The sequence below is a fragment of the Homalodisca vitripennis genome, chromosome 5 (assembly GCF_021130785.1).
Source record: "Homalodisca vitripennis isolate AUS2020 chromosome 5, UT_GWSS_2.1, whole genome shotgun sequence".
Classification (NCBI taxonomy): Eukaryota; Metazoa; Arthropoda; class Insecta; order Hemiptera; family Cicadellidae; genus Homalodisca; species Homalodisca vitripennis.
This window is the reverse complement of record NC_060211.1, coordinates 86,525,389-86,538,451: the sequence shown is the minus strand read 5'-3', so window position 1 is coordinate 86,538,451 and position 13,063 is coordinate 86,525,389. Positions and strand designations below refer to the sequence as shown.

The 13,063-nt window shown below is 35.3% G+C and overlaps 1 protein-coding gene across 1 annotated transcript in view; it reads right to left on the bottom strand.

Annotated features, from left to right (window-relative positions):
* The window catches only part of LOC124362467 (glutamyl aminopeptidase-like), a 65,909-nt gene extending 55,099 nt beyond the window's left edge, over positions 1–10,810 (bottom strand). Inside the window, exon 1 of the mRNA XM_046816993.1 lies at positions 10,659–10,810. Coding sequence (XP_046672949.1) covers positions 10,659–10,755 — 97 coding nt within the window. The 5' untranslated portion in view covers positions 10,756–10,810. The remainder of the gene's footprint in view (positions 1–10,658) is intronic.
* Between the last annotated feature and the right edge of the window lie 2,253 nt (positions 10,811–13,063).

The following is a 13,063-nucleotide window of genomic DNA, read 5'->3' as shown; positions in this document are numbered from 1 at the left end:
ATCATATGTTTAATTAAAGCTTAAAGTGTTTTATTCTTCGTTTTATTCATCTCCAAACCCCTTAAGTTATATTATATTTATGAATAGACGCCATTTTGGTTATTTTATGGAGGGTTTTGTCATTATGATACAAATTTTTCAACGGATCACTTTTAGGAACCCATTTTTTGTGAAAATTTAAGTTTAAAATTATTATCCATTGGTAAAGACTATCTCTGTCACACTTGTTTTAATAATAAGAAAATTATGCCTTAAATTTATGGTAAAACTTAACAAAGTATTACATTTTTTTAACCAAGCAGTTCTTAGCTTAAATACAAAATGGAACCACCTCTGGGTACTTTCCTTTACTCAATATCCAGTATAGCAATGTTACAGGAACACGTAAAGCCTTGAAGAAAATCATAACCTTTAATATAAATGTAAACACCATATAATTGCTTGTGTACATATTTAAGTGAGAACAACCATTTCCAAATCTGCATGCGTTATGTGAATGGAAAGGGTGAACATCTTTATGAAATGAGTTGAGAGAAGTGTAAAAATACCAAAAATACCTTTTGCGTGTCGTATGGGGACTTAGATTAGATATAGAATAGAGGTTAACACTCTCTGTGATGCTGAGAAGATCTCATTGCTATCTCCATCATAAACAGACAGATAAAAAAGTAGGTTGATATAATCGTACCAGGATCAAATTATTACATCAGAGACAGAAAACATTTCTGTTATCTTATAAATAAAAATGAATTGCTCAATTTGTTGCTAAGCGCTAATCTCGAGAACGACAAATTTAGGTAATTCTTTTTTTTAAATATTCCTTGATGTCCAGGGAAGGTTTATATGAAGAGGAAACATCGGAAACATTTTCCGGAACACTTTGGAATTTGGAAAAAGAATGATAATATTTATGTCTCATAATCCAAATTTACTAAACAGCTGTTGGCACTATTAACCATTGTGCAATGTTTTACCTGAAGCTGGCCAAAGAGAATAAAACATTTGTTTAAATTTAAATTTTATTAAATATTAAGTACTCACACTGTGCTCGATTATTAGTGTAATACAAATAACAAAGACAAAGCTATGCTATACAGTAGAGCGTCGATTATCCGAAACAATTGTTGCAAGGGAGTTTTCGGATAATCGAACATCACAGTAAAAAACGTCTAGTTTTTTGAGGGTAGGGAAATAGGTGGTTTGTACTATCTTATAATGCTTTCCTTCTTGTAATGTAGGCTAGCAACTAAATTAACGAGATTGGTGAGTAACAAACAATTTCATTTAATAATGAAAGATAATTGGTTATGAGTACGACGCAAGTCCGAACTTTAATTATTATGAACTTTAAATAAGCATCACAAGCCATTTCAAAAGTGTTTAATGTACTCTAACGTTAAATAAAATTGTGAGCCGAATTAGTTGTACTAAGATACTGTTAGTAGGTAAGGATGAAGAAACCGTACTTTTTTAAAGTCTCAGAAGTATTCTGGAGAGGACAATCATTATGCGGTATTATCAGATTGACTTTGAATAGTCCCAGGCGTTACGCTACCGTAACTAAACCTATTGATTACAACAAAGAACGTTGTAGAGTAATATATTTGTCTCATTCATGATGTTCAATAGAACGAATTTTACTAATCGTTGCATGAATATCTCGTTATTGTTCGTATATTTATCTTGGGTTTCAATTATCTTCATTTGAATTCTGCATATTTAATGTTCGAAAATATGTAAATAGACGCAGTTACTCAGTAATGTATACATACAAAAAAAGGATAATTGACAAACTGATTATGTAATTTGCGTGAACAGAGTTTTATTTATTGTAGCCTATGTGTGTCTACCTAAATTGTTCCATCCCAAGACCCCAAGCAAAGTCAGGAAAGAACAGATCAATTTTCGAATTGTAAAGTAAAAATTAATTCAATATAATAGTTTTCATGTGATATGTTTTGATTTAAGTATGCAAATAACTGAGTTCACGTTTAAACCAATACACATATTTAATGCGTTATTCGTAGAAATCAACCAATCGTTAAAGCTGGTGTTAGGGACGAGGCCACACAAGATGGTTAGATGATGATTGTCATCTTTACTGAGGTCTCGATAGTTTTTTTACAGACCTCAGGGGCTAACCAACGAAGATTAAGAGATCCCTATCTCTTTAATTTACTTTGTCTGACCTTTTCCATGTGGTTTTATATGTGAAAGTTCCATAAATATTTCTTACCAAGATATATGTATATGTGTATATACAGTATATATAGGTAGTTTAGGGGTGGAGTAGAAATGTAAACATGTTTAAACGTTAGCTCAATGCTGCCACTATTTGAAGAATCATAACTTTGAAATTAATGATGTAGTAATATATCATTCAATGTGAGTAAATTGAAACTTTTTTATATTATATATATTCTTGATAACAGCAACAAGGTAAACTCGATAAAGGCGTCAGCAATGTGATTCATTCCAGCCAAAAGTGCTTATAAACGCGGAAACGCCTAAAATAAGGGCCATTGATAATTTCGGTTAATACTTTTCCTGCTGTTCTATACTGAATGAGTGAGTGACCGAACATAGAACTAAGCCTCTGTGCCGTATGGTGTCTGCCGCAGTTAACGTGTTTACATCTGAAGCTGTTAAGCCTGAGCTTGCAACAGTATACGAGCTCCTCATGGGCCTCCTGCATGGACTGATGATACACCTCGGAGAGAAAGAGTGAGGGCAGAGCCGAGCAGTACAGGCAAATCATATGGCTAATCGGAGTATCGGACCGAGCAGTTCCGACAAACCACGAACCTGCGGCTGATCAGCGACCTCAGTTCGGCACGGTTCTGGTTTCTATTACCTATTACGAATTAATGAGTCGTTTTATATCCAAACATATCTGAAAAACATTGAAATTATATAGAACGTATACTGCAATAAAGTTCATTCAATTAATTAAATTAGGGCCTAGGCTTATATCCGAACAGATCTGAAAAAACATATAACTTATAGATACACTGATGTTTGTGCAATTAATTATATTAATATTGAACTTTCTTTATACCTCCAACACTTGACAAATGTGAGATGGTGCACGTCGAATATTGAATAAAGTGTCATAATTTAATAATATTTTGCATATAGTCTTAAAACGAAGGTATATATATAAAAAGTGTGTGTGTGTGTGTGTGTGTGTGTGTGTGTGTGTGTGTGTGTGTGTGTGTGTGTGTGTGTTATGCCATTGGAAAGCTGTTAAAATTAATAGGACAAAGCAACACATTCATATGCATAACTTCAACATATTTTAATATAGAGTCTTTAAATCTCTTTATTAAGCTAAAAAAGCTGTAATAAAGAGCTATCACAGTAGATGTATTAAGAACTAGAAACATAGTGGATTAACTTGTGAACAAATGTTCAACAAAAACATTAATAAAAATATATGACAAAATCCTAACTACCTAACATACTTTACAAGACGTATGAATAATTTCGCCTCAATAAAGAAGTGTTTCTTTCTTTCTTTCAATAATTACAATTAAATATGGGTGAATAAGCAAATTAAAAACAGTATAATTAGCCAGAGAATATACTTTTAAACACACAAATTTCTAAATTTTACGCTTAGGGCTTTTTTAACCTGTCGGATGTTTAATCTACTCTCGATTTCTTTTGGCTACGCCACTGAATGTAACGAGGTTACGTTGTACATTATACTTCCTTACTTACGTCTTGTTGGATCTTTCGACATTTTTTTATATTGGTTTATTTGTATGTAGACAAGATTAATTGCCTGTTATTAATTACGTTGTAACTCAAGGTTTAATTACACCAATTTAATTGTGCTGCATCCTGTAACATCCATCTTGAAGATGTAATTTCAATATAGGCCTACGTGTGCTGTACCAAACTACTGAAAAGCGTTTAATTCAGAGTATAAGCTGAAAACACAATGGTACATTTTAATACGTTTGTCAGATTAAAAGCCTGCATTAATTAGGTTGTTAAATCAAGGTTTAATTAAATCAATTTAATTGTGCTGTATCCTGCAACATCCACCTTGAAAATGTAATTAAAATATAGACTATGTATGCTGTACCAAACTATTGAACGGTGTTAACTCAGAGTATAAGCTGAAAACACAGTGGTATTTTTAATACGTTACTGAACTAAATTAAATCCATAAAAGTATGGAGCGAGAAAGCGTGGGACAGCTCATTCCACTATTCCAATACACGGGATATCTGTAATTGGCAGCAGGGGCCTCTCCATCTCTACTCGTCTCTCCGATGTTTCCGATCGGTCCATGTGGGTGGCCCACGAGGAGCTCGTTAAGGACGGGTAAAGCACGGCGCCCACTGCGACCGGCCCAGCCCGGCCCGGTATAGGGGTCCACCCCGGTATAAAAAGGCCGGTCCGGGCTGGGCTGGGCCGGGCCGGTTGCAAGCTATGTTTTAACTAAAATACGAAAAAAACTAGTGGAATCGTTGGTTTAGCGTTTGTTTAGGTTTGTTTAGCTATTTTTAGCGTTTGTTTGGCATTAATGTGCGAAATATCCAAAAAAAGTGGGTGCCGCTAGCTTCACACCAGCAGCACCCATTAACGAAAATACGCCAAAAACTAGTGGAATCGTTTGTTTAGGTTTGTTTAGCTATTTTTAGCGTTTGTTTGGCATTAATGCGCGAAATTATGCAAACAACAGTGGATGCCGCTAGCTTCACACCAGCGGCACCCATTAACGAAAATACGCCAAAATTTAGTGGAATCGTTTGTTTAGGTTTGTTTAGCTATTTTTGTAGTTTGTTTGGCATTAATGCGCGAATTATGCAAAAAAAAAAAAAAAAAACAGTGGGTGCCGCTAGCTTCACACCAGCGGCACCCATTAACAAAAATACGCAAAAAACTTTAGTAGGAATCGTTTGTTTAGATATTTTTGTAGTTTGTTTGGCATTAATGCGCGAATTATGCAAAAAACAGTGGGTGCCGCTAGCTTCACACCAGCGGCAAATTATTCGCTTTGCAATATTTAAGTTACGATTAAATGTTTAAAATATTTGTAACTGTATGTTAGCCATTTTGTCTATAAATGTAATATATTAGTATATATATAATTTAATCAAGGTAACAATGTTATAATGTTTTATATATTATGCCAAATGATTAACAATATTTTATAAATTTACAGCTTACGTTTTATATTTTAAGAAACAGTTTTTACGTTATATATCGTTAAGGTAAAAAAAACGTTATTGTTTTTACTATATTAGGCCTAGATTTGTTTCTTAGAATTGGTACCATCTATCATAATGCAGTACATCTTCAAAAAATATTTATAATTAAACAATAAAGCGGTAATTTTGAACACTTTTCATCATTATTGTCCTTTTTACAAATATTGGATATTAAACAAGTATGATTGATAACATAATATAGTGGGATAATTTCCCTACAATTATATATATATACAATATATATATATATATATATATATGTATATATATATATACAGGGTGACAATTAAGTCTGGAACCCCCTTTTTAATTTTTGAACCACAATAGAAAGAAATACCAAAGTTCAAACGTGCTTACTGGTGATAGTAACGCACACATCTGCCCAATTACCGACCAGATATTCCCTTTGGGGGATGGTCCACAAGGAGTCAGACAAAATTCTTAAATAGCAGCATAGGTCAAGTTTGGTATCAAATTAAAGGTCTCACTTAGCAGAGTACAATGCCGCAAACCGGACTTCAAAAGGTGGATTCATTCAGTAGTTATAGCTATTTGAATTTTATAACAATTTAACAATGTAAATTATTAAGTATTACAAGTAAACACCAAATTTTAAGTACCTGTGATCAAAGTAAGTGTTCAAAATGTTCCCCTCCCATCGTCTGGCAATGTCCTAGGCGGTTTTAAAACCATCCACTGCATTTTGAAGGTAGTCACGAGGAATATCTTGAGCTTCTTGGACTATGAGATTTCTTAGGTGCGCCAAATCTCGAGGCTTAGTACGATAAACTTTATCTTTGAGGTATCCCCAAAGAAAAAAATCCAGCGGAGATAAAGCAGGGAACGAGCAGGCCACTCTACTGCACCACGTCTTCCAATCCATCTGTGATGGAATATTGTATCCAAGTATTCTCTAACAAGGAGAGCAAAGTGTGGTGGCGCGCCATCTTGTTGGAAATAAATTCTTTGAAATTGTCGACCAAGAGCAGCTTGTAGTGCAGGAATTATCTCATTTTGGAGCATTGCTAGATACGAGTCACCATTTAAATTACCATTGATAAATAATGGGCCCATAATTTGATTTCCTATAATACCTGCCCAAACGTTAAGTTTCTGTGGATGCTGTGTATGACTCAATCTGCCACTTTCACATTCTAACAGTAATTGTGTTATTGGTAATAATTATTGATTCCTGGCTTTGATTACTACATTGTTAGATGATGGGAGGGGAACATTTTGAACACTTACTTTGATCACAGGTACTTAAAATTTGGTGTTTACTTGTAATACTTAATAATTTACATTGTTAAATTGTTATAAAATTCAAATAGCTATAACTACTGAATGAATCCACCTTTTGAAGTCCGGTTTGCGGCATTGTACTCTGCTAAGTGAGACCTTTAATTTGATACCAAACTTGACCTATGCTGCTATTTAAGAATTTTGTCTGACTCCTTGTGGACCATCCCCCAAAGGGAATATCTGGTCGGTAATTGGGCAGATGTGTGCGTTACTATCACCAGTAAGCACGTTTGAACTTTGGTATTTCTTTCTATTGTGGTTCAAAAATTAAAAAGGGGGTTCCAGACTTAATTGTCACCCTGTATATATATATATATATATATGTGTGTGTGTGTGTGTGTGTGTGTGTGTGTGTGTGTGTGTGTGTGTGTGTGTGTTTGTGTGTGTGCGCGCGTGCGTGTATGTGTGTGTGTGTGTGTGTGTGTGTAAATTGAAAATCTCACAGTGTATAATAATAATAATATTCATTAAAATTATGTTGGATTAAAAAAAACGTTAAATTAAGCGGCACCCACTGTTTTTTTTTTTTTTTTTTTTTTTTTTTTGCATATTTCGTACATTAATGTCAAACAAACGCTAAAAATAGCTAAACAAACCTAAACAAACGCTAAACAAACGATTCCACTAGTTTTTTCGTATTTTAGTTAATGGGTGCCGCCAGCTTCACATAGCTCCGGTTGCAGTGGGCGCCGTGCATAAGGGGACTGCCGTTGGGTGGGGGAAGGGCGAGTGCGTCCACGAGCGCGGCAGGAAGCAGAGTGAAAATCCGAAGGCGCGCGGTATCTCTTTAAGAATCAACACAGATCCCGTATGAATGCGTTTTTTACAATTTAAAAACTCAAAATTTTATATACCAATTTCTCAGAGGGAGTACATATTTTTTATTCGAAAATATAAAAAGTTATATTTTCCGTAAAATTTTAAACACAGTGGAAATTTAACAAATGTTTTTCAAAATAAAAATACAGCACTTTCTCTGATCATATTTTACATATTTACTGTAAAATCTCAAATCCTTATCATCAAACGCTATCCAATTAGTCCTGATTATAAGAAGACCAAAATGAACAAGGGAAACTCAACATTGGCGTCGGAAATATAATTCGCTCGAGCCAAAAGTGCTCATACAGGTGCAAAACTACGACATTTAATATTTCTGCTTGTTTATTACAAAATAATATTACTTTACTTTACCGCCATCCAATTTAGTCGTATATTAAAGGTAAAGTGAAAGAAAAATAGCTGAATGGATGAGAAATGTATTGTTTCACTTGATAATGCGTTAATGTTACTTAACCTGTACTAATTACTTAACAAATATTACTTATTGTTATTAGACTTGTTTGGATAACGCTGATTCTACTCTAATTGCGTGGTGTGAAGCGAGCGTCACATCTGGCGCATCGTTTCCGGGAGGGTTGTCATCGAATTTACAAACTTCCTCGGATGATTGATTGATTATTCTCTCTGGAGTAATGGTTGCCTGGAGTTAAGAAATGTGAAACCGACATCTATTTACATTACACTTAGAATGTTTTCAAGTATATTAGTTAATATTGGAAATCCTAAATTTTATCATACGACCACGTTATTGAAATACTCATTATTAATGTCCAAATTTATAACTAATAACAGTTACGCTTGAATATTTACATTTTGCTTTTGTATTTCGGTTATTAGAAATAAAATCTTTTGGCATGATAACACGCATTTTATTTACATGTTTAGTACTTAATAATTATGAACATACTCAAATGTAAGTTTAACGACCATAATTAACGATGTTATGTTAGCCCTCAGTAAGAGGTAAATTATTGAAACTTATACTTAATGGAATATAAAATTTCATACAACTGTGTTTATTAAAATATTAGATGTTTTATATACAAATCTGAAGGACGCCAAAAAAGGCATCGTCTCGGAGCTCAAGGTCCTAGTGATCAGTACATAGTGAACGCCCATTTTAATTAAGAAGGGACTAACCCCCTTTTTTGGCCAAATTTGGGTCATACCCATGGACCACTGGCAAGGCCAAGGACCTTATAAAGATAGATTAAGAGGGATTGATGGTAACTGGGTAGTGCTGGTAGTATGTGCCAAGGGCAGTATTTGAACCTGTGCCATCTATAACTCAAATTCAAAGTACTTCGCCCTTAGCTATGCGGAAACCGGTTCTTTTCTGAACTCATCGAGATTAGAAAGATTCTAATATTTTTCTTCTTCTTGTTGACTCGAACCTCCGGATAAGTGTCCGCTTAAAAGTAAAGCATCAAAGGCTTTGAATCTTCAGACCTAAGGTCTAAGGGAGGTTTAAGAGACTTACTGAGTAACGTTTAATCAGTAAAACTTCCAAACAATAAATTTGAACCATGTTCAACGAGATTCCGAAATAATGTAAGAATACAATCCGAAAATTGGTTTGTCTCAGAGTATATGATACTAATTACTTTAAGATACCTTGAAAACTACTCGATCAAATTCTTCCCTCTCCACCCAACTCCACCCAATTTTCTCATGCCTTTAATATAGTTACGTTTTTCCTCTAATAATGTTATGTAGTGGCAAAAAGATTATATTGTATTAGTTTTCATTGATCTGCTATATTTTCAGTTCTCAATACAATACTACTTTATACACACAATAAAAGATGTCGAACGTGAGATAACATTTTCTGTTTTTCCTTTGGTAAAAGAGTGGAATATGATTTTTATACATATTTTGTTTAAACATTACACAAACTAATATTCGTATTTCAATATTTGGTTTAAATAATGTTTACAGAGTGTATATTTAGTTGGTATCATTATCGATTGACATCTCAATAAAAATTAATTATTTAACTAGAGGTAATTAGGACCAAAGATTTTGTGAATGTCTAAAACTGTGCCACAGATCAGAATTGCGTAGATATAGTAAAGGATGATTTCTCTCTTATAGTTAGGGTTTGTAATAAAGTGTGTATTTTATGAATATATACTTAAGTATGAAAAGAATCATGTTTTATATACTTAAGGAGATACCTCGTTAATATGAAAGTTGTGTGGGACCATCTCGATTAAACCAAAGATCGTTCGTCCAGTGATACAGTGCTAATTTTATCTATGAGTTATTTCACCAGAAAAGTCGTTGGGCCAACGGTCCACTTAATGAAGATATAGGGATTCGATAAGAGGTTATTAGTAGCTACTTCGTATTCAATTTTGGATTTCTGGGCCAACGAACATTGAGTGTAAATTTACTTTAATAAAAAAATAAGGTGATTCTTAGCTAATGCGTGTGTGTGTGTGTGTGTGTGTGTGTGTGTGTGTGTGTGTGTGTGTGTGTGTGTGTGTGTGTGTGTGTGTGTGTGTGTGTGCGTGTCATATTTATTACACCACAGATCGTTAGCCCAATGACCCTTTTATTCAAAAAATATACCAATGTTTGGTTCCTTGAGCCAACGATCGGTGGGGTAATCGACTAAGACCCGTTTGTGTATCAGCGTTTATTAGGAAACATTTTTAAATAACATTTTATACTTAATGAAACACCGTAACAAAATACGTTTTAACTGAAGATGTAGGCTCATATTACTATGATTACTATTGCTTGGTAACTATTCATTATAAATAGAACAATGTGCAAAATTAAACAATAATGTGACAATTTTATTGTTCGCCATATAAATTATTGTTTATATATTATTTTGTATTTCAAATTCAAAATCAAATTTACAAGTCTTGTTGGTATTAAAATGTTGTTTCGCGTATGGTTGTGGGCGGTTAAAATATAATTTACTTGTTTTTATCAACTTATTAAATAATAATTAATAATTTGATAATATGTTAATTAAATACGTTATTATTCTGTATGTTTAAATTAATCTACTGTTCCACATAGATTTAGTTTTATGATTTAAATTCAGCTGAATCTAGTCAAATGTGATGCACTGTTTACATTTAGTGTTTTATCGTGTACTTGAATGTGTTAAATTGATTATTTTATAACTTCCTGAAGGCTGAGGTATTTAATCGCAAGAAATATAGTAACAAATAATTTTCCTTTTTTTCCTTTATAAACGGCGATTACTAATATGTCTTAATTAATCATATGCTTAATAGATAAATAAATAAATACGTGTATGGCACTCACTAGAGCAGACGGGAGGAAAGAAGATGTAGACGATGACGGAGGCTGCGGCGACTCCTAGAGTGATAATAGGCCACACGCAATGCACGGAGAACACCATCTCACACTAGGTACTACAGCACTCTGCTCAGACACATCGATCACATCACACAGACATCGCGTCGGCCCAGCCTGCGTAACGTTTATCGCGCCATAAACAGTTTTACCACCCCTAATATCATCTCCAGCCTAGTTCGGTAATCTCAACAGTAAGCCTAAGAGGATTGCGGTGTTTGTTACTATAATTCAGTAATCCTAAAACTCGTACACACACAATCTAAACTGACAATGACCTCAGAATGTTTCTAAAAACTATTTTTGGACTTGTGATTATGATTGCTACACCTATACGTTGCCTATTCAAGAAAGCCAAATTGCTGTTAGCAAAAGGTACATCGCTAAAATAAAATTTATTAATTCGTCATTCTGTTAGTCAGTTAGTAATCTGCCTGAAATATTTAACTTGTATTTGTTTACATTTTTAGTGACAGAAGTGAAGTACCGTTAGCGGAATAAATGTGCGCACAATTATTTTTTGTGGTGGTGGAGAAAGTGCTAAGGTACCGTCAGCAAATTCCGCTGATGCCTGGGGCTCGCACCCACTTCAAACCCCACCGGTCCAGGCTTCACTCCCTCTCGGGACTACTTTCAGCATTACTTCACTACTTAAGCCAACAAAGGGCTCCTATAGTATCAGGCCATCAGTAGGGCAATACTGGGGCTGTAGTACCTTTATTTAATTTCTTGGTTTTCAGCACTCCCTGTAGATACTCAGAGACAGTATTCTACGTCTCTCTGTCAGAGACCATCTTCCGTACAATAGTGTCCAGTGAGAGTTGACCTTTGGCAGTATCGAGTCCCTTTCTATCGGTTTCCTACTGTATGCAGAAGTACGTGTGGTTAGCGTCATCGTGTTCCACCTTAGGGATATTCCGAACTTTCAAACTTACCCATATTAAACAGGCACGGACAAAAGTTGCCATGGGCGGTGAGGATCTGAATAAGGTAGAAATTTACCTCCCCGTGTTTTCGCTCCAATCATTTTTCTTAGGCCTCAAATAAGCCTGCCCGTCCAACATTCTCTGCTCTCTAGCAGCCATTATTCCTGTGTCCCTCATGGTGTGTACTCGTTAGGCGCGTGTTATCATAACGTCCCCCCCTTATTCCTGCCTCCTTGCCCCATTTATCTGTACTACCGACATATTTTAACTTAATCACTCATCTCGCACCCATACAGAAGTACGATAATCTCCCGGTTCACTCGGATCTGGATAACGTGTCAATACCGTTTGGTGAGAAGAACGATCTCGGGCTTCTCTATTACCAGCGTCAGGCCGAGCTCACAAAACCAGACCAGCACTCGTAGCTTGATTCGGCCGAGCAGCTAGTGTGCCTCATCGAAGATCCTCGCAGTGATGAACGCGGTAATGCCGTTCGCTTTCCCACGAGGTAGCATCCTTCAGGCATTTCCATTCGGAGAATCCCGTCGAAGTTGATGTTCCACAGCTCCGCTCTCAGGATTGAACAAGGCCAGCTTCAGTGCAGCCCATCAGCAGTTGTATAGGTCAATCATGTGGAAAACTACACAGGACATCAATAAAGTAGCAGACCATTTTAATGACTTCTTTGTTAATGTTGCGGATGCCACAATCAAAAATGCTAGCCCTATTGACGGTACAATGTCTGTTGTAAGTACCATAACTGATCATAGGCCCAACATAATACTCTCCATTTTTCAGCCGACAAATACTGAAGAAGTAATTAAGACCATTAAAGCACTGAAACCAAAGCTTTCTACAGGGTTCGATGATATCTTAAAGAATCTGGGTTGTTAAAGATCTGTAAAGAAGAAGTCTGCTTGCCACTAACAAACATAATAAATAAATCCCTATCCCAAGGTGTTTTTCCATAAAAATTGAAAATTTCAAAAGTGTACCCTCTTCACAAAAAGGGAAGTAAAAAGGAATTACAAAACTATAGGCCAATATCACTTGTCCCGGTGGTATCCAAAATTATCGAGAAAGTCGTGTTATCCAGACTACTAAACCACCTACAGCAAAATTCTCTTGTTCCCAAAAACCAACATGGTTTCATTTCTGGAAGGTCAACAACGACTGCCCTGGTGGATCTGGTTGAGTGCATTATTGACAGTTTGGAAGCTGGAAATACTGTGGCCAATGTATTCCTAGATCTTAGCAAGGCCTTTGACTGCCTCGACCATGGCCTAACAGTAGAAAAACTGAGATCACTGGGAATAACAGACACAGCCTTGAACTGGTTTGGAGATTACCTTCACGACCGCAAGCAAATAGTAGAGCTGAAGCAACTCAAAAATGGACAAACAAAAACAGCTAGATCATCTCCCGCAA